The sequence below is a fragment of the Eutrigla gurnardus genome (assembly GCF_963514095.1).
Source record: "Eutrigla gurnardus genome assembly, chromosome: 13".
NCBI lineage: Eukaryota > Metazoa > Chordata > Actinopteri > Perciformes > Triglidae > Eutrigla > Eutrigla gurnardus.
In genome coordinates this window covers 8,360,045-8,387,824 of record NC_139936.1, presented here as the reverse complement: position 1 = coordinate 8,387,824, position 27,780 = coordinate 8,360,045, and the positions used below count along the sequence as shown (strand labels likewise).

Sequence of the window (27,780 nt, the reverse complement as noted above, 5' to 3'; positions counted from 1 at the left end):
GCTGCGTGAAATGAGGTACTATAATGGGATTTGAAGCGGATTCATAAACTCAACGGGGACATAAAATTCTCTCAGTTGAACCATATAAACCTTTAACGCAAGAAAGACCATGAAACCCACCAAATACGGCCTCAGTATGCTTCCAACAAGGTATTCAGTGATTCAGTGCATTACCCAATTGCCTGAAGACTGCAATCATTTTGCATCATCGTTAGATTCTGTAATCAAGGGGATTTAAATCTAACGGTATGAACGTGGCAGCAAAAACAAAGTGGATTAGGTGTGTTTCCATCAGCTGGGTATATAAAGCGTCGAGGTTCTATCATCAGGAAAAAAAAACATGGCAACAAGGAGCTGTTGGACCGACTCTTCTCTTTCAGCTCAGACAAGACCATATTTGTTGCTTTCCCGAGGCAACATGATGACAGAGAGGTGCGGCCCTCTTGATTTATAGAGGAGCGTCTCCACGACGGGTGCAGCGGCGTGTTTGACAACTCTGAGGAACGTTGTGTTTTCATCCAGCTTCTCTAATGAGATAAATCACATAAAAGTGTTGGAGTTGTCGGAGTAACGATAGCGAGAGAGAGAGACGGTGGTTGGATGCGCTGAGAGCAGTCAGATGTGGGCGATCCAGAAGAACTGTCTTTAGCTCAGCTCACACAACAGTTTTTAAAATGAACATTTGTGCAGCAGAGCGAGGAGTGAAACATTGTTTCAGGAAACTATTTAAATAATAATTGCAGTGAACAGACATGGACAATTAAAGTGACATGAAACCATCGTCATTCTAACAAGAAGGCATGGAAGAAGAAGAAGACAGCTAGCTGGCAAACACCGGTGTAAACAATGCTGCTTCCAACACATTTTAATAATCTGCCCTTTCAAATGTTTTATGAGCAACCAAAAGCCTTCAACATGTTTGTTAGACCGTAATGATGGAAAAAATATGTTTTGGTCATAAAAAATGTTAATATTAGTCATGCAGCGTTCAGACTTTTTCAGTCCCGCTACGATACCTGGCATTAGGGTGTCGGACGATACAGAGTACTGATCCAGGTACTGATCCGGGTCCCAGTGTTTCATTAAGACCAGATCGACATACTGTCACCGATACTCCATCCAGCTATTTGAGTCAGTAACATCAGTTTATCTCTGTTTTGTTTACCAAAAAACTCCACCGCACACCTTCAACGCCACTGAGCCTTTTATGGTTGATGGTTCCTGCAGTGTATCAGTACAGAGACACAGAAGCATAGCTGCACTGACAGCAGATACATTCATGCATGAAGGCAAAGCAGACATGGAAGTCTGGCTGATAAAAGCACAGCCTGCTCAGTGTGTGTGTGTGTGTGTCCAACATACTGCATGTTTAAAGACATCCTTTGTTGTGGGCCCTGGCTGAGTCACATACTGTCTAATACCGTAGACAGGCCAGACTCAGCAGCAGGGTCTCAAAGCCCCCGGATCTCATATTCGGTCCTCGAATAAAACCTTCAGCGAGGCAGCTCCCGAGAACTCTCTCAGGTAAGAGAGCAGAAGAGATCATTAATCAGACACACGTCTCCTCCATTAGGTGATTTGAAAAATCCACCGACTGTTGCTCCGCCGCTCTATTACATACAAACAGTCACATCTGGGTAAGCTCTCACAGCGGTGGCACGGAGCCAGGATCAACATCGCTCCCTCCACACTCCAGGTTCCTTGTAAGATTGATGAGTCTGCTGCTCAGCGCTCCCTCATTGTCTTCACCGTCAACTTAACGCCAAGTCCGAGCGTCACTCTTTACATCATTATACATTTTAGGTGCAACCGTGCACCTATTAAAACATACACAGGAGTGACCGCCATCCACCAGCCGTCCACCTGATGCGACTGCATCCCTCCTCGCCGCGTGTCGACTCACGGGCCTCAACACTTCTCGTGGACGCATATAATCCTGCTGCTGCAGAAAATGAAACCATAATTAAAGGTTCCAGCTCTAAGCTGTCACCTGATCGAGGATCCAAACATAGAATGTGTTCAGAGGTGTGCTGGTGATCTGCTGCTGGTTTCTTGGTTACAGATGAAACCACTTCAGGTTCCAGACTGACAAATGAAAGTTATTTCATCACTGAGGTCACAGCAAAATCTTCTGTATGGTCTTTGTTCCAACTTACAAGCATTTGGTTCGTGTTGTGAGCATTTATAAAGTGGGCCGGTTTACGATTCAATTACATCATAATTTATCGGCTTACTTAGTTACTATAAATGATCAATTGAAGGTCTTGTTTTCATTCATTATTTTATGTGTAATTATGCTTTGATTTGCCCTTTTGTGAGATTTTGATATCCTGAAAATTATAGGAAAGTTTTGTAAAGTGTTACTGCCTGTATATAATATTTGGAAAAAAAGTTTTTGTATCGCCAAGACTCAATTTGGAAGCAGCTTTCACTATTTTTTTTTTTTTTTTTGGATGAGTGCACCCTCAGCCTTGGCACATATATTGACCTCTTTGCAGCTCCCACTGCTTTGAAAACTCACATAAGCCTAAAGTATCAAAGAGCTGATTGCCAAACCTCTTTATATTATGCTGCTAATTAGCATTCAACCTAATATGACCTGCCTTTGTGGCAGCGTTAGCAAAGGCTTCTTGAGGTTTGAGATTATTCCGTCTAACTCCCGTACGCATGCATATGTGCAGAATTTGCATACATGTGCATATGCACCCACACACACACACACACACACACACACACACAAACCCACGCATACATCCGTGCACAGTGAGTAGAGTAAATGACTGTGTGAAGCTGAGCTCCTCTCAGTCTAATCCCTGAGTGAATGGTATGCTGTGTGCCAGACATTCCTCTGTGTCTTTCGAAAGGCTTTTTGGGGATTAGACCCCACTTACTTCCAGGGGCCGCAGGGTGGGATCAAAGCTGATTGGGCTTTTTGGGTTCAGGGTGATGGCGTGTGGAACAGTGAGCCTCTACTCAGGTAGACTTGCATGGGGAGGCACCGGAGGGAACACGACACCGCGGCCGAGACGTGAGACGGTGACACGGGTCGCGCACACCTGGTGGGGGTCAAACCTGCGCTAATCCAGCGCAGCGCTAACCGGTACCGCGCTGATTGATGGCCGGTGTGGCTTCAACTCCCGCAGTAATCTAGGCTGAGGTTACGCAAACACAAATCACAAACCAGGCCGATTTCGATCGCGGTTCTCTTCCGTCATACGTGCTGTTTACACAGTATAAGGAGCCTTTCACGATGAAGACATAAATGGAAGATGTATGTGTAAGACTAAGCGACAATCTGGACCTCATTCTCCCGGTCGCACCGCGGGCTTTACACCGGATAAATCTTACATCCTGCAAAACAGAAGACAGACAAAACAAACACGATGACTGATGCGTAGTGACCTCAACAGATCAGTACAGCGTCTGACCTTTACCCCTTCCGGCAGGAAAAAACAGGTTTTCTCTAATCCATGTAAGACAACACAGAGGAAGTGGAGTCGTTATCGTGATTCTACAACGTGTTAAGTATTTGTATCACTAAAATATCCCACAGCTAGAGAAATACACAGATACGGCAGAGAGCTCTGGTCTGCTGTCAGAGATACAACAGAGGGATTAACAAGGCTAACACGGTGAGACCCTCTGGGCACACTGAAAATAAACGTGTATCCTCAAATATACTCCATATTAACAGGAAATGTCTGTGCATTTGCAGCAGGGAGAACACCGTGCATGCAGTGGGCGACACTAATGACGGCGTGTAGGAATTTCAAAGGCTAAACGATGTATATCCAGAGCTATCTGCATCATCTCAATCCTGAAGACAAACACTTGGGTACGGCATGTTTTGGAAACTTCCTCGGAAATAAACAAAAAAACGACCTTCAGAGCGTTTCAGCACCCCGCAGCGTAATCACGGTTGAGCAAACAAAAGACAACGTTGATTGTGTGTGTGTGTGCACGGCGGTCGGAGATCCCTGCTCTTGATTTCATCAGCACAGATGGGAGATTATAACTCATGAAGGCTCTTTGTGCGCTTCGTGTGCGCTCAGCACAGGTGTCTCTTTGCATTTACATGTTCTATCTCGGTTCTGTCTGGAGTAAAACAGTCAACCCCCCCCCCCCCCCCCCCGTCCCAAACACCCACCAGCCCAAAATCAGCGAGGACACCTGAGGTCTGGCCAGCGTTACTCCAACATGTGGTTCTGTCTATTGTCTGCTTCCTCTGACAGATGGAAACCCTAAAGCATGAGGGGCTTTGTTTGTGTTTTGCACCATTGGAGATAAGTATGCATGTTCTGTGGGCTCTACAAAGGGATGATAAGCTAAAGAGGTGCAGAGCAGAGGACCGAAATACGGACACGGTGTGTTTCTACAAGGCAGACTCCAGATCAGGGTCCTGCCGGGTTTGGGCACGGAACCAAAAGGAAAGGAAAGAAAGGAAGGAAAATGAAAGAAAAGGAGGAGTCTTTTGTTGTCACACCTGTGTGTGTGTGTGTGTGTGTGTGTGTGTGTGTGTGTGTGTGTGTGTGTGTGTGTGTGTGTGAGTGAGTGTGTGTGTGACTGAATCATGCTGAGTAGGAATTCTGGCACAACTTCACCTTCTTCCACGGTGCATGCCGAAGAGAAACAGCCTGGTGACGTAAAACCGGTCTATTTTTCTTAAAAAGTTGTCTTTCATGTATGACAGTTTAAAAACATACTCACTGAAAGCTAAATGTTTATATACTTCAAGTGTCGCTGGAGTTTTGTATGCGTGACTTACGTTTTCATTTAAAAGCCTAAGAAATGGAAAATCAAAATGACATTCACAGGACAGGTTTCTATTTGTTTCAAATATATGCACTGTTGCTATTTTGTCAGTTTCAAATAGAAAATTAAATGGTCATGCATTGTGTATCAAGAAAAACAATCTGCTTTCTCCCCCAAACCATCATAGCAACTACAGGTTATGTCAAAATTGTTTTAGGGGAACATTAAAATATTTGTTTTCCTTACTAAAATGGTATTTTGTGCTTCAAAAACACGGATTAACTCCAGCTATATGAGTTGTGGAGGATTCTTGGATTTTTTTGGCACACACATCCAGGAGAGGGCTCTGGATGAATCAGTCTAGAAGAGCTCTAAGTGATGCACTATTCCTCCTTCAATGATATTTTATTTCCAACGCTTTCTCGCGATTTGCCAAGTCCGAGATGCTGCTAGGTGATGGAGTGCTCGGCTGTTTATCTGACATCCATTCCCCCCGTAACTCTCAGGCTGAAGCCTGTGACACGGGAACTCTCCCAGAGTGAGCAAGTGCACTACAATTTACCGCCTCTGCTACAGATCACTCAGAGACAGAGAGAGAGACAGAGACAAAGAGAGAGAGAGAGAGAAAAATGAGAAAATTGCTGGGGAAAATGAAAAAGGAGTGAAGATAAGAGAGGAGGAGAAAAAAAGGAGATAGTGGGAGGAAGATGGGATGCTTCTATTCACAGTGTTTTCACACATCAGAATGAGGGTCTTATCTCTGAAAAGCACTTCAACACAACATGCCCACAGACAGAGCTGCCTGTGTGAAGACAGGCCCATGAGGATGAAAGCACACACACACACACACACACACACACACACACACACACACACACACACAGAGAGGAGAGGCTCCCATGGAGGGGAGTGGGAGCAAATTACAGGATCAGAGGAAACGGATCAAAACGAGGCCTTTACAGTGGAGAGAAACAACAGGCCAAACGAGACGCAAACAACGGCGAGCCATCCATCACGTCAGCTAATAAAACAGACCGTGTGATCACAGTTTCAGGTCAACAGGGGTCGGCCGACCCCGAGGGGCTCCGGCAGGGGCCGACGTGGTGGACGCTGCCCTTATCTTAGCAGCGCATTACAAAGGAACACAAGCTCCCCTTCAAACTCCTCCCTGCTGGCATCCACAAAGTTTTCCAACAACAGCCTTCCACTGCACTCCCTCGCACCCACACTGTGAGGAAAACACACTTCAAGACAAACTCCACAGTAGACACCTCAGTAACATCAATCTGTAGTAGGGCTGCAAGTAACTATTATCTTTCTATGATTGATTCATCAATAGTGGTTTGGTCTGTGCAATAAAAACAGAGTAAAAGATATCCATCAGAAGTGTCCTGAGCCCAAGCTGACATTTTCACATTGCTTGTTTTGTCCAGTCCAAAAAAAAAAGACCAAAACTCAAGTTATTCACACAAATATTTACAACTGAGAAGCTGATTTTTTTTGGCACGTTTGCCTAATAATTATGATTAATCGCTCAGCTAATCAACTGCCAGAAAAAAAGACCAGAAAATAAATCTCCATCATAATTATTCAAATAGTTGTTTCGTCCTACAAATAGTCCAAAACTCAAGGATATTCAATATATGATTCTATGAAACAAAGAAAAGCAGCAAAAAGGAATTTTTTGCTTGATAAATGATGTGACAGAATCATTTCCCATTTCTATTTATTAATTCTGGTCAATCAATTAGTAACCAAGACGTTTAAGCACTACAAGAGAAATGATTGTGTCTCATTCAATAACTAAGAACAAGTGATAGAGCACAGCTTCACTGAACTACAACAGAATACAATGATTCATTTGATCATGATTCATGTGCAGCAGGTTAGAGATCTGCTCAAGTCACTAAAGTGAAGATAAAGTTTCATGATCGAGAGGAGGGGAGCGGCCACACTATAGGTCTTTGTGGCTTTTCAGGTCTAAATCGTGCACAGGCAATACCCCCCTTGGTCAGCGTGGTGTAAATGATCAGAGTGCTCCCAGTGCTCCCAGAGCTCCCAGTCACAGCAGCCGTGGCGACGTGCCGAGCTCCCAGCTCCAGAGATTAACACTCCTCCGTCAGAGGGAGAGGGGCGCTCTGACACATACAAACCGAGATAAAACATCTGGGCCGTGTGTGTGTGTGTGTGTGTGTGTGTCCTCCCCTCGTCATCGCCGATGTCTGGCGGTGTGCACGGAGCTCTGGAGCGGACCTGGAGGTCTTGGCCGACAATGACCTGATCTCTCCAGGCGTTTGGCGTTGCCCTAAAAACGGATGGATGTGTCCCTCTGTCTGACTCCGAGCCCAAGAAACGTACAGTATATCAAGATGCTGGAAGATACGGAGGGAGTGTTTGTGCTGCTTCACAGTAGGAGAACACAGATAGGTGAAAGTACAGAGCAGCGGCTTATTAAAGATTTTGAGATTCAGCAGTCGGCCAAAAACCATCACCGGCACCTCTCATGAGCCCTTAATCCTCTTAGCCACCCTCCGTCCTCGGCCATTTAACGCATTTTAACGGATTCGTAAAAGTCACTGTTGAGAGATTAAGTTTCAACAGCTACACACCAGACATGAAAGCTAATTGCCGACTTTGTGGGCTATTTCTAGTTTATCTGCAAAGTCTTCAAACTATTTATGAAAGTTGTTAAAAGCACAAGTGACAATTTAGGGCAGACCAACCTTTAAAAGTCAGTATACTGCCATCTACATAAAACTATATACCAGACCGCTATATAAAGAATTATCCATGACATCACTCGGCAGGGAGATGATCAACACAAGTGGAAAATTAAAGTAGTTTTATGCCGTTTGGCTCTCCTCTCCGTTTCTGTGAGAGGATGAAACACTCAAAAAGTGCAAAGGGTTATCATAATTCATACATGAGATCATGAGATACAGCCGCCGAGGCTCTGGGCTGATTTCAGAGCGACAAAGTTCAGTGATAATCCTTGTATCTGTGCACCGGCTGAGTCATGCAGACTCCACTTCTGTGTCTCCCTGAGCTTTGTGCAACCATGACCTCATTCACACGGTGGCCATGTCGTAGTCCGGGTCAAGTATGGAGCAGTGGTGAGATAGGTAAAACGGCAGACTTTTAGTATGTCAAACAAGTCTTCTAAACTCAATAAGTAAATATGTTTGTCATGGTCTTCCCTTTGAACAAACAACCAAATACAAATTTTTCTGAGGAAAGTCAAAAAGGTCCATTAACACAAATTGCAAACATACATTTTAATAAAACAAATTTCAACACTGTGATCTGAAACCTATAAAGAACATAATAATGTCCAAGTTTACACTGTAAAAGATGTAAACCTATGTCCTCTAAATTTCTTAGACCCAATTGTCCCTGTACTTTTCAATGAGGGATAACATGATGGAGTAAAAACAGTAGCTATTCGTGCTCCAGGTAGTTTTCAAACTCCAGGGTTCAAAATAGTGATTGTGTGATTCGTTTCTGCAGAAAAATGAGATTCAAACAAGCGTAAAACAGCAACACATCCCCTTCCTCTCATACAAGTCCTAAACTTACATACGAGATACTGAAACATTCTGCAAAAGAGTTGACATAGACATTAATATAACTTTGCAAACCGGTTCAGTGATTTTGTAATTGAGGAGTCTATAATGACTTCCGGTCTAGCAACATCTCTGTGGACTTCTTCATATGGTAGAAAAGCTATTCATCCTGTGGCATCATCTGTGGACAATAAGCACGTCCCTCTGCGTAGTCCACTGTATTCCATTTCCCTGTCAACCTTTACACATTTCATTAGCAGCTTCCATTCAAACGTCAGCATCGGAGTCAAACTGCTGATGACAGCCTCTCGGATCGACCGTCCAGACTCTTCCGGAGAAGAAGGGTGGCAGCTCGCTGCTGACAGAAGCTGCCTCGGTCGTGACTCAGAGCCTCCTGAAAAAAAAGTCAGCTGCACTTTTGGAACAATAAGTGAGCTGGCGGTAGCTCGGGCTAAGGTTTCCGCACTGTCAGGTGCAGCTAGGGGAAAGGAATTCCAGCTTGGCGGGGAAAGAGCTGCTCTGATGGATGAATGATCCTGAGCAGTGCTTGTAATTCATCTCCCAGCATTCCCTCTCCCGTCCCGACGCTGATCACGGGAGTGTGTTGAGGCCTCCGTCACAATTAGTCATCCACAGAGAGAGTATTAATCCACGGCTGAGACTTAACAGTCACTCTTAATGAGCTCTGGAGTCTTTTTTATTTCTGGCAGACCCCAGTGTAGCCGCAGAGAAACAAAGGACAGTTAGACCACAACACTACGGTACAAAGTGCACTCAATATTCCCCTGGCTATCTCAGTCAATCATCTTCCTTTAATCATTCTTCTGATTCACCGATCCTCAGGCGCTAAAAGGGACACATTGTCCTCCCTTAGCATGACCACTTCACAACATACGGCTCTGAAGCGTCTCAGAAATTCAAGAAGGAAACGGAATGAGTATTTCCTGCGCTAGTTCTCGATACAGCGCTGCCACTTCAGGAACAATAGTTGCTATTATTCCGCAGGAGAGCGCAAACCCGTGCACCCCTCAACGCTCTGCCCTTTCACCCCTTTGGCGTCCCTTTGGCTACCCACCCACACCCAGAGGGGTAGCGGTGCATGGACTGTGAGACAGAGCGCACAAAAGGAATGGGAGCCTCAAATCTAATTTCACTCCTAAAGTTCAGTAACATTATGAAAAGATAAATTACCTCAAGAGGACCGTTGTGGTTATGGCTCGTAGAGAACGAACCAATGATGCTCATCATGGTTATTACTTCAGCCTGTTCTTTGTCCTTTTAACAGTAACATGAACAGGCCTTTCCAGTTAAGAACACCCCTCCATTTCCTCTTCACGTCCCGTATAATATTTCGCCTTCGCCTGGCTTAACACAACAGGGCCATCCCAGTTTGTGACAACAAGGAAAGGAGGGAAAACACATCCTCTTTTCCGCTCCCTGGCTCTCTTTGTCTACCTGGCAGCGCTCGGAGAAACGTGTCCCGTTGGAGCCGCGCCACCCGTTCATTGTGCGGCCGTTCTCCGTTTACACATTCATCTCTTCCTGCATCTCGCAGAGAGGGAATAGATCTTCCCCTCCTTTGAGCGAGGCCAAAGGGAAGAGGGAGCCGAGCTCCGAGTCTCAGGACAAACTGTAATTCTCCACTTTGTCTCGGGGTCGAGAACCCATCTGGCTGCAGATTTAGTAACTCTGCTTCAATAGGGCTCTGTTTACTCGAGAAGCTAGGTTTACACAGGCAAAGTGAAGGGTTCATATAAAACGCATTAACTGAGAATAATCCTTTTGGTCTTTTGTAAATAGGATGTAATGATGGGGGGATGTCCAAAGAGGGTAACCGCTTTGAAAAGGCTCAGAGAGACCAATTTGAGTGCAGGCAGCGGTTCAGTCCCAGACCCTCAGAAATGTACGTGTGGTTTCTGACATATCGGTATCAATATTTTACTTCATTTCACAAAACTGAGTCACATATTCAGGCAATAAACTCAAAAAGAGAAAAAAACTACAAACATGAAACCGCTGTGAACATCTAAGGAATGTCCACAGCGAAACTCAACCTTTTATTTTCCCCTCCTCGTTTTCTTTCATTCTGTAATGTGTAAAATGAGAAGCATGTCATTTGCTGGATGTTTTATCAAAAAAGTGAGACTTGGACCTCTAAAGGCACATTTATGTTTCACTTTTAGGGGTTTCAGCGTATCAGAGCCTCTATGCAGCTATGCAACAGCTAACATGCTTTCTCCCTTATGCCAAAAGCCCAAAATTATCAACTGCTTCCACATTAGACCATGAAAAACAGAAAATATTGCTTAAATGATTCATTGAGATTGCGAAAAGTGAAGCCAACATGAAGTCATTTGCAAACCTTAATGTTTGCTGTGATCGCTCCCTATCACAGTCGAGCACAATTACATGGGAGAACATAATTAAAGCCCCAAACGATCTGATAATATACAATCGGCCTAATGTGTCTAAATCACAAATCAAGTCTACCGTCAGTCTGTCATACCGCACACATGCAACTCATGTACGGTGTGTATGCGTGCAGAAACGGGGAAGAGAGACGCTTCATTGATTACAGCGAGTCAGCAAGTTCAGCCTTCGTGTGACCCGAGTCATCTGTGGTGTGATTTATGTTGAACACAGTCCGAGTCACGTGTCTGTCTGTACATACAAACCTGATACGTGTGTGTGTGTGTGTGTGTGTGTGTGTGTGTGTGTGTGTGCGTGTGTGTGTGTGTGTGTGCGTGTGTGTGGAAGCAGGTGTTTTTAAACTGTGCGAGTGTTTGTTTGCTGCCAAGCTGTGGCTGCGAGCGCAGGATGAATGAGTGAGAGAGCCATAAACACCTGAGGAAGCAGGAACCCACAGACACCCTCTCTGGACTGTATTTATGGTCCTGATTGAGGCGGGGGGAGGGGGGGGTCGTCATGCACAGCTCGGCTCTGGCTGTGGCGAGGGTCCAACCAAAACAACAGGGCTGTTAAAGCCCCCCTGGATGAGTCCCAGGGGGCAGTGGAGCGGACGGAATGCAGGCCTGGGTTTAGAGGTTCAGGGGTACGTCCTGTTGTTAATGAGCTCACCCCGCTGGGCCTCTCTGGCTCGGAGCCCCTCACCAGCCACACCAGCACACTGCCACAACCTCTTCCTGGACTGATCCTGGACCAGTGAAGCATACCACACTTCCTGAACAATGCGAGCGTCCCTCTGTGGCCCTGCGATGATCCCAACAAGATGTGAACAAGAAGACGGTTAAAAAGGGAAGCGGTGTCTGCGGCGCACTGCAGACCGAACGTGCCTGAATGTGTGTGCAGGTTCATATGTGGGTGGATAGGAAGGGAAGCCCAGACGATGCAGAAAAGGAGATTTTTCCTTTAAATGATCCATGTCTTACATGCTCTGTTACCGCGGGAAAAAGTGCACTTTCTGTGCTTTTGTGTGATATGTCACATGAGGCGGGGCGGTCCTGGGGTGAATGTGAGCTGCTACAGCTAACTGCTAACTAAACACACAATCAATATACCATAATTTAGACACTCAGATTCATTGGAGTGAGAACATTTTTTGAAGCTTGACGTCACTGTGTAAACTTACCTGTTGTGATTTCTATGATGATCACTGTCTCTTGAAACGTATGAGACCTAATAGAACATGGCATCATATACTTTTATCATAATGTTCTAAGCCTTTTTATACTTTCACAATTTAGTTTATTCAATTATTGAATTCTGATTTATGACTAGAATAACTCAAGACACACTGCTGAGCTGCATCTCAAAGTAATCTTTCAGATGAAAGCTTGGAATATGGTCTATGTGGGTCTAAGAGTCCCCCACGTCCCACCACTCCACACATGTATAGCTTCAGCTTTATGGATCACAAATGATCTCCAGAGACGAGTTCTCTCATCCTCCACACTTTCCTCTTCTTGCAAATCCAGTGAGGTCATTTGTCTTTGGTAAAGACGACTGGCTCCATCGAGGTGAGCGGCTGCTCCTCTGTCAGGTTTGAGCCCTGAAAGCCAACCAGGAATGTCTCTAATTAGGCCGGCTGCTGGTGCAGTTCATCCAAGCCTCTTCTCCGATCTCGTCTTCAGTCCAGAACTAATCACAGCCATCAGCACCGCTCTCCTCATCCCCGCCGAGCGCCGTATCACAACCCGATGAGCAAATGGAAATATATGCAAAGACCATCTTGAAACGGAGCTCACGAGTCAGACGGGGGGGCAACGGCTTTCAAATTCTACACGTTATTCAAGAGTGCAGCTTTTAGTGGCTGGGAAACTGAGGCCGTCCCGGGGGGGGGGGTGTTTGGGAGGTCTGTGATACGAGAGGCCATAAATGATGTCACCACGACACACCACAGCAGCATCTCTGTGATGTGGTGGTCTGTTTGTGGTTTAGTGTAGTGGGAGTGGAGGTTTTAGGGTCGGCTTCATAAAATCCCCACCCACTGTGCCACAACACTCCAGCCTCTCTTATGTGGCGTTGTATATGTTTATGAAGTCATAACAGTGACAAATGAGCAGCTAGATCACGAGGGCTACTGGGAGTGTAGAGAAACCACAGACTGATACACTAATAGAATATTTCATCCAAAGCCCACTGTTTTCATTGTATCTTCATGTTTTTGCACCACAAATGGAGAATGGAGACATAACTGGGGTTTAAAGGGATTCACATTACTGACAACAAGAGAATGAAAGAGTGAGTTTGTGTAGCAGAGTTCAAACGTTTAGTCAATTGAGAGAAAATAACACTTGATGGCCGATTAATTGGAGATTTGCGTTATTTTTCTTGGTTTTATAGGAAAGTATATTGAATATATTGAGATTTGGTTATTTGGTCACCAATTTGAATAGACATTTTTTTCACTATTTCCTGACATTACATGTTTTCGTCTCGACTGGTGCTACATTTTTATGTTTTTGTTGTCTCCTTTGCTGTATGTTGAATGACCACAGTGGAAATCGACCTTTATTCATTCTGCGTTTTCTACCCATCAAATGAATTCTAATCAAATTAGTTAAATCAAGAAAATAGCCACCATTAAAAGCCCTGTGTATGTGTAATAGTGAAAGTAAAAGCAAAAGTAGGTCATGAAAAATGCAGCTTTAGGAAGTGAAATACAGAGGAAAAAAGTGGAATTAAAGTGGACTTTTATTATCAGAGAAAAGGTGATTTGCAATAAGCAGCAATTGAACTCATCACAGCATCACAGCATCATACCTACTCCATCAATGCTGCCGATATCTTAACACTGACATCAAAATGCCTAATATGCTACCTTCTCAGAGCCGACCTAAAGACAGTAGGACTGTGTTACACAGTACTACATCACTACAGCCACTCTATACCTGCAAGATAAAAGATGGCAATATGTTGAAAGGCCGGGAGCAGACGGGGATAATGCAGCTTTAATGGTCGCTCAGCGGAGGATCAGAGATGAGGGAACGGAGGCAGAGCTCACAGCTCCAGAAGTGAGGAGGATTCAAAAGGCTTTTCTTATCTGTCTACATGATAACAGCTCCGTGACCAGTTCAGTTGGCCTCATCTTGACCAGGAAGAGCTCGTCTTTCTTCTCTCTGATCCTGATCGCGTGATCCATCAGGCCGCTAACAGCCTGTCTGTTTGTGGGTCACTCCGTCAGCACACCAGTCCAGTACTGGGCGAGGGGAAATGCCTCTGCTTTATTGGGGACAGAAGATAACCCAGCTGCTATGGTGTGTGTGTGTGTGTGTGTGTGTGTGTGTGTGTGTGTGTGTGTGTCTATTTTCATCCCTAGAAGGTTTTGTTTTTTCTAACTGCTGACTCAGCCCACTTTATGTCAGGAAAAACAGTTTTCAATGCACTCCCGGGGGAAGTCTTGGGAAATAATAAATAAATCAGGGAGCAGAAGAGGCATTTCCAGTTCAGGAGCCAAATACATAAAAACTTAACTCAGAGTCAAGGCTAAGTATGTATGAAAGTTTGAAAAAAAGAATTCAGTATCTGCATTTCTTGAAGATTTTATTTTAGATTTAAAAACTAAACTAAACTCCATGAGATGCAAATAAAAAATAGGATATTTACTTCATATATGTCGAATAAACACAATATCAAATCAATACATTAATTAATAAATTAATCTTGATGGAAAATTACATTACTGTTCTTGTCTTTGGCTTTACATTTTTACAGACATAAACCATAAAAAGGCACAGGGAGTCATAATTGTAATTCTTATGCTCTGTTGCACTGCTCTGTTTGTGGTTTGCATGAACCACTTTAAAATTATGTCATAATACTATTACCATAATTATTAGTATATATTCCAATAGTATAATTTGGGGGTTCTCATAAACCTGGCAGATCAACGGACACTTACATAAGACCAGAAAGCTGGAAAGACGGAGGAACAACTCCCCTCCACTCTTTGATTTACTTCATTCTAGGTTGGCTGCTCGTTATCTTCAGTGGCATTGTTTGCTAATTAATGACTAAGGACAATTCCCCTGAGTGGAGCAGCGTGGGTTGAAATGGTTGCACGCTCCCATGTCTAATCTCATCTGGGGCCCTCGGCCCAGTTCGCCTCAACTTCAGCTGCTTCCAATTTGGGCTCGGCACTTGTGCTGCGCTGGCCATTTACATAAGCATGAAGATCTGCTGCTGTGGCCCGTCTGCACACAGGCTGCAGTCCTGCGTGTGATTTATGGGTCTTTGTGGATCTCTGTGGCTAAATCTGACATCGAATCTGTTTTGGTTTTTTTGTTGTTGTTGATGAATTAGAGCAAGAGAGAATAACATATTTAACACCTGTTAATGGGAACACAGGGGGATGGAGGAATGTGACTGGATGAGGAGGAGCTGACTCCCCGTTTCGTCCGCGTAATGACCTTGATGGCGCTGCTCTGTGTGGTCTAAAGAGGTCACCCGCTCTTGTGCCGATCCCTCCCCTCTGACCTCAGGTCCGGGGTCGCCCCCACTCACAGCCACTAAAGCCCGCCGCCATTAAAAGCAGCTAATCACGACGAACAGCTGCCCAAATCCTCGACACCTTCGCTCTTCCACCCACCACACATTCACTCTGGCAGTCAGACATGCACATGCACCGCCGTCCACGCACTCCCACTCTTGCGTTGCTAATGGCAAGCTGCAGCCCGACTGATGTTTGAAGCGCGGGGTTTAGCGTGCAGGCCTGTGATAAGCCACGCTGAGCTGTGAAAACACAGATTACATTTCTGCGGCTTATTACAGACAGCGCGCCTCTGCCTCCCAGCCACACTGTAATTGCGACCCAAAAAACCGCAGCCTCCGCTTGGCTGCGAGATACGGCTTGATGGGGACCCCCGTGGCAGAGCTTTGACAGCCGTGCTAATTCAAGCCTACACCCCCCCGCCCCCATATGTTTTGCTGCATGCCGACCCCCCTCCTGCGCTAAGCTGCAGCCATATTTCTTTTAAGTGCAGTCCTGTCATAAATCAAATTAAAGCAAAGGAATCCACTGCTGTCTCCTAGTGTCATCTTAGTCCATCTTAAGACTCTATCAAATTTAAAATACAGAGGGCAAAGTCCAAAATGTATTTTTACTGATTTCCAAGGCTGAGTGTGCAGTCGCCTTTCATCGCATATTGAAGCCGATGCAACCTGTATGGGATAAAAAACTTTGAGAGGCGGCTCTAATGTAATGATGTCGCTTTTATGGGTTACAGTTGATATTCTCAGATCATGAAATTGCTTCTAAATGTGGTATAATTTGGATATTTGTGTTTGATGTAGCACCGGTTAGGATATCCCATCTGAAAATAAGCATTTACTTACTTGGAATGCCAAAGCCAACCAGGCATACATTAAATCCCCGTTTCTGGCAGGCTATGAAAGTGCCTCCATCTGCAAATACTTTAGCTTTTTTTTCCCCCCTCAAGCTCAATCAGCGATAAAGACCATTGTGTTCCAGGTCCACAAGTAAGACAATATCTCCCAAACCTCATAGAAAACAATTAGGACCCAGTAATTACACCACTGGCCTGGAATTCCAGCCAAGTCCTGAGGTTGGGGTGGGGAAATAAGAAAACGAGTAAATGTGAAAGGTGCCTGTCTGATGCAGTGTTATCTTACTCTGCTTGGACTCTGAAGGACTGAGTTTGTTTATCAGCCTGGGCCTGATGTAATGTTTTGCTTTTGGAGCCCTCACTTTGAGCTTGATAGGCCAAAAAGCCTCATAAGCCGGCGTATGACTGGATGACAGCATGGCGTGAACTCTTCCCATAATGTTCTCTCATTTGTCTCTGTTGCTTTGGAAACGCAAAATGTAAAACTCAAACAGAGACACGTTATCTTTATTTAAGACTGGACCTGTTGATTTACGTATGTTGACCAATCGGCTGGCAGACGGAGGGTGAGGACGGAGGTACACAAGAGAAAACAACTCCCTCATCTCCAGTTAGAAGGTAGACATGTCAAGGTTGTGCTCTCAGCTCATAACGCACTTCTTTTCCTCTCTTGCACCTTAAAGCAGCCCCATAAGATGTGCTGTAATGCAGACCGGCCTCGGGAGTCAGACGTGACCCGGGGCTTTGGGGTCATCCCGGTGAGAGACGGGTTGGAAATGAAAGCAGGGCAGCGGGAGTAAATGAGTGGATCATACACATTTTCCACAGTCTGAGAAGAGCAGACAAGCAGAGGAAAAGGGAGGAGGTATATAACCATCACAGAGGCTCTGAAAGAGGTCTTTAAAGATATATGTGTCTGGTGTTAATTATTTATAAGATGAGATATATTTTTAATGTCTGACCCAGACAGTAGATTTCGAAAGGCATGATAGTCGTTCTTTTATGTAGAGAGGTGCTTTCTGTCCCGAGCCGTTCTGATTCAGCCTGACTCGAGGTCAAACAAGTGCCCGAAGCCGTCTGGAAATCCACAAAGTAATGTTCAGATGGAGCCACAAACGGGGTATTAAGAGCCTGGATTTGAAACTTGCACCCACCGAACTACGCGCGCAGCTTTAACTTCACTTGGCAACACTATGGCAACAGATTTAAGCACAATCCAATCTCCAGCTTTGCCCGTGTGGCAAGCTTTTTATTTCTCCTTAAAGCAGCGAATGAGGCAGACAGCAGCAGGGTATCAGGTTCTGACGCTGGCAAGAGGTTCTGCTCACGCGGCAGGAGCAGAACAAAGCTCCGGTGGCCCTGGATCGCATCCATGGTGCCGGGGAGTAAAGGCCCTGTGAATGGGACCTGTCACTTCCACTCAGCGCCGCCTGTGATCTGAGCCACCCGGAACGACGCTCAGATAAGTGGCTAATCCCAGCATCCCCGCTGGCTCGACAGCCCCCTCCTGCCATGACAACCGGAGGGGAATCTCCTCCAGCAACAACTTAATTGGATAATTTCCTCCCTGTTTGACTGTGTGTTCCCCTGCTTTTGTTAAGTAAAGTCTGGGTTGTCTGAATGTCTATGTGTTCTTTGACTTTGAGAGTGAGGAAGGTCTAAAACAAGCGGAACATTTGGGGGGTTTTGAAGTGAAGAAATGTCTCCAGTGGAGGCCCCACCGCAGCCGCTTCCAGGCCACTGGGAGGCCTGGGAGTTGCTTATAGTTCACCTGGGAGTGGTGGCATCAAAGAGGGGGGAAAAAAAGCCACAAAAATGTGACCACTTTAAACACTGTAAACATTTATTGTCCTTTGTGGAGCAAAGCCTGGCGATTTATGTTACACCCAGCAAAGTCCAGGGTCCCCACATAAACAGACACTCCACCCTTCTCCCCAGACTGCAGAGACACAGGGGCCAGTGCCAGGGGGGATTCATTATACACTGGGAGAGAGAGTGTGTGTGTGTGTGTGTGTGTGTGTGTGTGTGTGTGTGTGTGTGGTGGGCAGCTACTGAAAAATAGCATGGCACTCTAAGAGCATGAAGACTTGGTTCCGTGCCGGACCATAAGAAACTCAAAACCGCACACAAGAATCATCCCTTACGTAGTACAAGCACTCTTACAATGAACACATCAAACTTGATTAATAATGTGGAAGTATCTGACTCACCCCGAAGAGGCTGAAGGATCTTATTTCTTAACCTCATTTAGAAGACAGAAGCTGCCTTATGTAAGCCTAATGGAAATCACTCCTGTTTTAAAGTATAACCCAGACACGTGTATTGGAAGGCGCATACGCAGGCTGTAAGGCAGCCGTCCAAAAACAGAGGGATGCGGATCGGGGATAAATGAGTGAGTTTGAGGAGGTAAAGAATGACAAAAAAAAGAGGAAAACGGAGTCACACTAAACCATTTTTCAGGTTTGTGATAATGGCCCCCTGAAAGAGCGCCAACTGCTGTTCAATTCCAATCAGCTGCTGTGTAGCTAATGTGTGCAAGTCAACACGAGTCCCTCTGTCTTCACTTACCTTCTTCGCAGGCGGCGCCGCTGAATCCCGGACAGCATTTCCACTCCAGAGAGGTCACAGTGCGATACACCACTTTATAGGAAGGTCTGACCACGGTCCTGTAGCTGAAACACACACACACACAAGATCTAAAGCCAAGGTCAGATTCACCAATGATGCTACTCTAATGATGCTGCTCTAATGATATTACAACGCCATAACGTTTTGCAGCTGTGTGCAATTTGCCCTTTTTTCATCTGATTGCAATTATCTATGTGGCAAAGGATAAATGTTGCCTCTGCTCCAAGAACACAGTAGGCAGAACAATGGAGAAGAAGAAGAATGGCATTTTCAGACTGAGCTACAGGTCCTCACCGTTAAGGTGCAAAGACATTCCTGAAAACTAAAAGGGAAGGAACTCGAATGTGACAGAGAATTACCGGATTTTGGATTTAATATCCCAGTCTGTCGGTATAAAGGCACTTCAGTTACCAGTAACTCTCTGAAGGTGCAAATGATTCCACTTTAACAGCGTGTGGCTATGAGCACTTTGTGAAATGGACCGTTTTTTGCGATGAGGCTCACAGAAAGGGGCCGATTTTACGTGGAATGTCGGCGTACTGCTGAAGAACAGGAACACGGAGACCTTATTTGCTCGGCAGCTCAGTTAGGGAGGCTCTGAAAATCCTCTTTGTCGTAAACGTGCAGCTTTATCGGCACCAAAAGACCCACAATCCTTTTGTGAATTCACCCCTTAGTGTCTCTTCTTTTATGTTTACTTCCTTCATTTCCCAGAATGCCTTTAGTCTACACCCTGGGACAGGTGTGAGCTTGACATGACTTAAAAAGCGGCCTTCTCACCTGCCTCCTGAACATCCCTGCGGCCAGCGGCACGTCTGGTAGACCCGCTGCAGGACCGTCCCGTTCTGCACCTGGCACGTCACCGTCTTAGTGACCGTATGAGGACACCAGTTCCTGAAATAAAGGGAGCCAAAGTCAGAAAATGCAAGGTTTAGAATAAAACAACAGCTGTTACTCTTAGATAGAGAAAAAAAACATTCAAAGTAAATTATTCACAGAGGAGCCATTCAAACAAGTGCACTCACGCTATAACACGCTCACAAAAGGAAATTAGCCATGCAGTCTCATTCAATACGCTGTTGTTTTCCCGCGAGTTCACTACTCCCATCCCTTCCCACTCTTTTGTTTTGAAACTTCTTTATGGTGTTTACACGGTTTTAATCAGTCACGAGATTTGAAGGGGTGCATTGTGGGGCTGTATTTACACTGCGGTCTCTCTTTTGTATCAGTACACATCCGTTTGCGTTTGGCTCTCAGAGGTAAAGTCCCTCACGATGGAATAAAGTGAGGGACGAGGTCCCAAACGGAGTTTAGCGTTCTCCCAACACGGTTTTATTCTGGGTCAGGAGTCCACTCCTTTTTCCAGGGAGGCCTCTGGAGACACTGAATCCGGATTCCGTGAGGAGGAAGAAACCAACCTGCTCGGGGAAAAAACACTTATGTAAAGGTCAGAGGTTAAGAATCTGAAAGTGAGGATGGAGTTATTTCTCACGCCTCCACAAGCAAATTCCAATATAAGAACTCGATGCCACCATTAGATTAAAAAACACCAAATTAGGTTAAAATAATTAACAGTGATTTATATGAGAGCTTATTGGTTTAATCCTCACTGAGTGAGCCTCTAACAGGAGTAGATAGAGGATCACATCAACAAAACACTGACGGGTGATTACTCTTCTTCTCGCTCGTTCTAATGTATGGAAACACACTGAGCTGCCATATGTTTCTATTATTTTAGAAAGCCGGAGGAGAAACGAGGACAACATTAACTATAGTCTGTGTTTACACAATCAATAGATGTATAGAAAGGGGGCTCTATGTGGAAAAACCACAAAGGAGACTGTGTGGCACTGAACTACCCGTTGTGTGTTCTGCTGCCAGTGTGTTGGCAGGAGTGGGAGGGTGTTCCCACAAGTCTGTTTGTCAATACGTGAGACCATATGTTTGTGTGTGTGAGAGACGGTTTACACTAAAGGAAACTGCCGACGGCGGAGGATGCGAAGCAGCCCTGAACCAGCTCCCATTAACAATCCCCACATGTGGTGGTGGCCGCACACACAGACCTGAGCACGCTGGGAAATGTCTTTTTACGGTGGGACCATTTCTCCGGTGTAGTTTTGTCTGGATTCTTAATCTTGATGGTTTTCATTCATGTAATAATCATGTCATAATGCCATTCGGAAAAGGTTTTCCAGATTAAGTTACAAATCTAAAAAGTGTTGAGCCAAAATATTTCAGAGACTATTAAAAGAAAAAGGTGTGGTGATACCGTTTTTTATTAATCCTAAAGTTCTCAAGTAAAGGGAGTAGGGGATTTATTTGCCAGATGTGTTGTTAAAATACAAGCCCACCATTCATGTATCTCAGTAAATCCATCAGCCTTCGGCTTACACAAATGAACACAAATCTATATGATTACCCTATGATTGCTTTCCCTTGTCAAGAAAAAAAATTGGCCTAATCATCGTCGGAAAACGTCCCGACACTGTGCTGAGCTGTGGTCAAGGTAGAGCTGGGAGGAGGGGATACTAAGCCCGACTCCTCCCCACCACTTATCCTCCAGACCCAACAGATAAACATCTGAGTTTCCCAGGCCGAGAGGAGGTTTCACCTGGGAACAGCTAAGATCGTCACCAGGGGGTATGAGGCGGGAAGTGCCCCCTCCCCCGCTCTCTTTGCATTGCACTTATGCAATTACCAAAGAGGAAATGCCGAGCGCTGACGCTTCAGTGAATGAAATATCAAAAGCAGTTGGCATAACAGAGTCGACTACTTCCCAGATTGCTCGACAATCGATACCTGCATGACGTACGTGAGTGATTTACACAACACATAATAAGTAGAGCAGCAAGAACAATGTCCACTTTGTCCACTGCAGAGGATGGAGATGCATAAATATATTCAATAGATAACAGCTTTATCTCCTCTGGGAGGTAAAAGACTAAAGGCTAAAAACTTACTTACAAGCTCTACAGCAAATAACCTTCCTCATTCTGTTGCAGGGGAATTATATCCATGGTCTATTGAATTATGTTAGGATTTATTCATACTTGGTGTCTTTCACTCGTTCATAGTCGACACCTTCCTCTTACTGGTGTTATGAAGTGTGAAACCCACCAGCACCATGCTGTTTCACCGAGCAGGCACTCGGTGAGTATCAGGTCTCTAAGCACACATGGCACACGGTGAACCACCGGGTCCAAGCTAAATAAATCATCAACCATCGCTCACAGTCACACACGGCCACGGCCAGCAGTTATGAAAGAAATCCACAATCTTTGAGGGACGGAAAAAAAAAAAAAAAAATCACAGCTTCGGCCCATCTGCTCTTCAAGGCTCCGGACGCCAAAACAGTAAAACGTTGGAGGAAACGAAAAGGTGCCGAACGCAGAGCGCTTAAATGAATGCAAATGCTGACAGAGTTCATGTTCTTGTAAAGGTTATACCAGTACGCTGCATTCTAGGAGCCCTCATTTGGCCTTGTACGCTACGCAGCCTGTGTGTTTCATGATCACACTGAGTAAGTGCACTTTCTGCAGCAGACTGCGTGGGGAGGAAGGCGCTGGGAGTTAAGCTGTGTGAACTGACAAGATTGTGGATGAGGGCAAAAAAAAAAACTGCTTGTGAAAAATATCCCAGTCCTAACTCCCTTTCCATCTACCCATCTATTCACGTGCCGTGGGAGGAGGAGCACTCAGATATGTTTGAAATGCAGCATGGATAGAAATAGGGAGGAATTTCTCTAGATTGCTGTCTGCGGGAAAAACACTCAAGGAGAACAAAGGACAATGGACAGATGTGGCAAACGGCCAGAGAGAGGAGAGGAGACAAAGGTTATTTTATCATAAAAGGTCACAAAAGGGTGCTTCCGATGGGAACAGGGAAATGGAAGGAAAGACCATTATGATGCACTGTTGGTCCCACGGGATACACAAGATCAATGTGGTACAACAACCAATGACAAAGAGAAAAATAGAGAGTCACAGTGGAATTAATGCAGAGAGAGGGAAACCACATCCCTGGAGTCATGATCCGCAGCTTTTTAGGAAAAACGGAAACAAGCAAAGCAGCCTATAAGAGAGGAGTCTAATAATAGTGTTTTGAATGATGAGTTAATAGAGAGTATCGGGGCTGGTAGGCTATCATATTGCAGGTTCAAAGTTGCCGTGTGCAGAGGACAGTGAAGATCATCAAAGCAGCACAGGGAGGCCTCAAAGGTCGGGGCTAAGTGACTCCTCACAGCAGCCTCGGACGAACAAGGAAAACTCTCATTTGTCTTTGTCTGTTTTGAGCTTTCAGACCCGGACACCTGTGAGCTCCGAGGTGTTTGTCAGCGTGCATCTTTAAATGTTTCAAGCTGGAAGTACAAAGGAATTTCCTCTCAACCGAAGAATTGACTAATATCCCACCTATGGATCCATACAGCCGGACTATAAGCCATGAATGGGGCTGAAATGCTGATGTTGTTGACTGGTAAACTGCATGAAACATTATGTAGACTGATAAAGGGCTAATTATATGAATTATTTTCCAGATTATTTGATTAATCCTTCATAAAACAGTGGAAAACAGCCATCAAGATTTCCCCCAAAGCTGAAACTGATGTCTTCACTGTCTTGTTGTGTCCAACCAACAGTCCAAAACACATAAAGATGCAGTTAACAATTGTTGAAGACTTGAGAAGTAAGCAAATATTCACATTTGAAAAGCAAGGTGGTTTTTTTTGCTATGTTTTAAGTGTAGCTGTCAACTACTTTCATCATCAATTAATCTGTTATTACTTTGATTAATTGTTTGATCTATATCAGAAAATAGTAGAACACGCCCACCACAGTTTACCAAGAGTCCAGTGTGTTGTATTAAGTAGATTCTGTCAAGCAAATAGACCAAAAACCATAGATATTCAGTTTATAATGTTTGAAAACAAACTCTCACACTGAGGAAAGGGAATTCATCAAATTTGAGTAATTATTTCTTACAAAATGACGAGCTGCAGCTCGACACTGGTATATGGTCCCAGTCCCAGACATGAAACTGGAATCTCTTTACCTCCTCTGTCATCTGCCGCGCTTAAAGAAAACGCCGATACGGTTAAGATGTATGAGGAATGAGGGCGACCACAGGGTTCAGACTGCCTGTCAGACCATGACAAGTCCTCCGAGGGGGGATAAAGAAGTGGGCTAGACAAGAAATAAAGAAGCAGCTCCCTCCTATGCCCTCAGTGTGTGCTGAGCTCATATAGTGGTGAGGAACAACAAGGGTGACTTTATCAGCTCCTCAGCAGAGCGAATGTGAAATTACTCAAGAGCGGTTAATCCCCTTTGATTTGGGTAATCACTGTGTGAAGACAGCGCTGGTACGGGAGAAGGTTTTCCTGTGACTGAACCCCAGTCTGCTAAAAATGAATATTTGTTCCCTTTGAAGTTCCCCCGAACCCCAGTGACAAGTTAAGTTTCTGTCATTCAGTGTCAGGTTGCTAATTAAACCCATTAGAGAGCCCTTCTGCTCCCTGAAATCTCACCGCCACCGTTTGGCTTTGTTGACACATCATAAACGTGCTGCTTTCACGGATCAGGCCAGACAGCAGGTGGACTGAGCTCCCTCTCGTGTCACCTCAAACCCGCTGACCTCCGTCTCTGAAGACGGTGGCCGACTCACGCCAAACAACAGTTTCCCCTCTCTCCTGAGATTCCTTTTCGCTTGACGCTCACAAACAGCAGCGGGACCCCCACTGTAAACTCATCTCCCCCTTCAGAAGAAGCCCAGATGTGGTGGGAGTCCCAGCTGCTTGTGTTTAGTAAACATGTCCACAAACCTCTGGCTCGGAGGGGGGGGGAAGCCACCTGGACACACCCTGAAGAACCAGCCTCATCGGAGGGACGAGGTCCGGTCACATTCGGCCCACACACCGTCGTCTGCACATACTCTCGACCTGACAGCATAAATATTTGTGAGGGGAACCGTCCTCTCATCATTAAGCCTGGCTAGAGTCCGAGCTAAACACCGGCTCTGTGCCGGACGGGAGAGCCGGTTAGCGCTCTTCTGAGAGTTTAGTCTAACTCTGAGTCAGAAAAGCTCTCGTCAACAACTTCGGCTGCTGCACAGACGATCCATCATTTCCTGACACCATCTCATCCCCCCACCACACTTTTTCATTCAATGATCTCTCCTTAAGCCATCAATCTCGTGCACTTTATTACCTGCCTAAAAAAATCATCACCTCGTTCACCGTCTTGTAACACTTATTCAAGATGCATCCTGTCTTCACCGCTGGGATCCACGCAGGGAGCGTCTTACACGGACAGATGTGAGGAATTAAGGCTTGCGCTTAGAAGACGACTGAGAGGGAGAAGATGATGAAGGAGATGAGGAGCACGACAACACAGAGGCATAGTGGAGGTGCTGTCAGGGGAAACAGAGAGAGGGTGGGTGACCTGGGACACAACAGAGCAGTGTGTGCTGCCAGCACAGGAAAAAGGAAACCAACTGTCAGGAAGACAATAGGAGCCGGTGGATGGATGGAGATGGGAGCAGCTCTGCAGTCAAACTGACATGAGGATGTAAAAAAAAAAAAAGCTGCCAAGTTTGAAAAATAGACAAAACATGGGGAGAATTAACACACAGTGGTGTGTCCATGCATTGGGGTGACATATAAAGTGACTGTGAAGTGCTTCTCCTTACCTCTTCTGGTAGACTGACGTGTGAGAGGCTGCCGTCTGCGAGCCGGCTGAGTAGGTTTTGTAAAGTCCCGTCTTCCAGGTCCCGTCGACTAACGCCGTCAGCCCGAGTATCAGCAGCGTCCACAGCACACTTCTGGTACAAGGCGCGGACACGCTCTCCCGTTGGCGCGGTCCCATGTCCGTGGCATCAAAAGTACCGACACAAAAGTTTGAAAGAGCCCAACTTCCGCCGGTAGAGGAGACGCACCGGTTAGCGGCTCCAGCTCGATGCGTGTGTGTGTGTGTATGTGTGTGTCAAACAGCAGCGGCTCGGCTGGAGAAGACGCGCATCACTAAAGTGGCAAACATGCGCTTCTTTTAGACGACGTCCAACACTCACGTGCGTCTCACGTCCCGACTTCAAAAGTGAAAGAAAGCTGCTGCCCCGTAAACTCCCGCCTGTCGTCGGTCTCTAGCTGTGACAGAGATGTGGAGATGCAGCTTGAATGCTGCTGCGTGTGTGTCAAGTGTGTGTTGTCCTCCGTCCTCTTATCTGTTCTGCCTACCTCCCTGCCTGTCTGTCTGTCCGCCTGTCTGTCTGCCTGTGCGCATACCGAGCCCAGCCTCGACTGAAGCGGGCATGAAACCACTTTTATAGTCTCCTCGGGTCTTTTAAACGCGCAGCCTGCTGGGTCTCTTTTCCTCCTGCCCCGTTTCAACCCCTCTCTGCGTGCTCAAGGCGACGACACATTACGCATTGTAGGCTATTTTCTTCCAAATGAATTATGGGCTGCTGCTGCTGCTTCTCCGAGGCTCCTCTGAAATCCGGTGATGAGCAATTGTTTTGTTTTTTTGTTGGTGAACACAACTGAATATAGAAACAAATCATGACTAGCTCCTGGCCCAATTATATTTGAAAAGTTATATTTAAAAATTAAGTTCCCCCTGTCTGTTTAATCTGTCGTCTGAGATGTTTTTGCCTTTAGCAGTCAGTCTGAAGCCTCGCTGTCAGAGCCATCAGTACCCAGGCACAGTGGCAGCAGAATAGCTGAGGTTTCTGTAACCGCCATCAGCCCCATACATGTGGGACATGTAGGTTTACAGTGCAAAGCAGCCAGAAACCACGGGGCTGCGGTCCTGCTCCAAACTAAACACCTGGCACTGCAACCAAAACCCCGGGGCCCATGATGTATATCTGTGGTCGGCTGTGACTGCACCTCTCAGGCCCCATGAAGGGCTGAGCTGCAAGCCCTGCCAGCTGAGAGCTCTTATGGAATTGGCTTGTAGACTATAGTTTTGGTGAAGTTCTCAGCTAACGAGAGATGGCATTGAGACTTTGACACTCGCAGACAGGCATGGCACTAATCGCACCCATACTACAGGGGGAGAGAGAGGCAACATGCACTTGAATGGGACTGAGGAAGCCCACCTGCTCTCAATCACAACCAACGGAAACGGTTTGGGACTGGGGGAGGGTTAGAAAATGATGTGTCAAGAGTTTTGGGTTTCAGGGCACCCGTGGCATTCTAGGTGCAGCCAATAGTGCCAACAGGAACTGGAGCAGTAAGGGTTAATGTAAATCCCTCCAGCCATGAGCAGCTGAAAATAATTTTTGACCTCTGAGGTGGGAGACGGGGGTCGGTTTCCATTCAGGATTTTTTTCTCCCCTGCTTCCATAATTTCCTTCCCTTCCTGTACAGTGCAAACGGAACGAGCAGCATTACCCATTGTCTGTGTAGGTATGCGTTTAGGTTCATTCAACAATATGAGTTCCCACTTTTCTACAGAGAAAACACAATTCCTCTCCTCCTGTGTTTGGATATAACTATGTCCTGATGTTCACTCTTAATGATAGTTGCACCAGTTGAAGCCGAGAAGCCCCCCCTTGGCTTTAACTGGTGCAACTATCATAGGAGGGGGGGGCTTTAAAGGCAACAGTAATGAGAAGCATGACAGCGATCAAATATGAGGCCATGGGCTATAACGCAAAGAGACATAAATGTAGAATATGTTCATGTTGCTTGTTGTTTAATGATTCCAGTCTATATATTATAGTTTATATAGACTATAAGTCTAACCAGCACATCCCTGATTACAGCTGCACTCGCACAACACACGCTACATGATGCACACTTTATGGCACAAAACTGTTGTTATTTCAGTGTTTCTGTGACCTCACTGCCACGTCAGCTGCCAGACCCATCAGGGCTATCTGATTTTTAGAGCATCAGCTTTGGCACGCTGACTTCAGCAGCCTTGATTACTTTGTGTTGCACTAGATGTGTTCCTTAAATACTTCAGTAAAGCAAACACTGCTACCTATACTGCAGAGGACAGTTGAAAAGCTACTCGGACAAAGTGGAACACTTTAGA

At 45.6% G+C, this 27,780-nt stretch overlaps 1 protein-coding gene across 3 annotated transcripts in view; it reads right to left on the bottom strand.

The window, feature by feature from the left end:
• Window positions 1-26,126, bottom strand: part of emid1 (EMI domain containing 1) — a gene marked incomplete at its 3' end in the record, with an annotated part of 47,006 nt that extends 20,880 nt beyond the window's left edge. Inside the window, exons 1-3 of one of the 3 annotated variants that reach the window (XM_084025785.1) lie at window positions 25,430-26,126; window positions 19,529-19,642; window positions 18,689-18,792 (exon numbers count right to left, since the gene is read on the bottom strand). In XM_084025785.1, the coding sequence (XP_083881911.1) occupies window positions 18,689-18,792; window positions 19,529-19,642; window positions 25,430-25,605 (394 nt within the window). In that variant the 5' untranslated portion in view covers window positions 25,606-26,126. The remainder of the gene's footprint in view (window positions 1-18,688; window positions 18,793-19,528; window positions 19,643-25,429) is intronic. The other 2 variants (XM_084025787.1, XM_084025786.1) reach the window with 2 other exon arrangements.
• Between the last annotated feature and the right edge of the window lie 1,654 nt (window positions 26,127-27,780).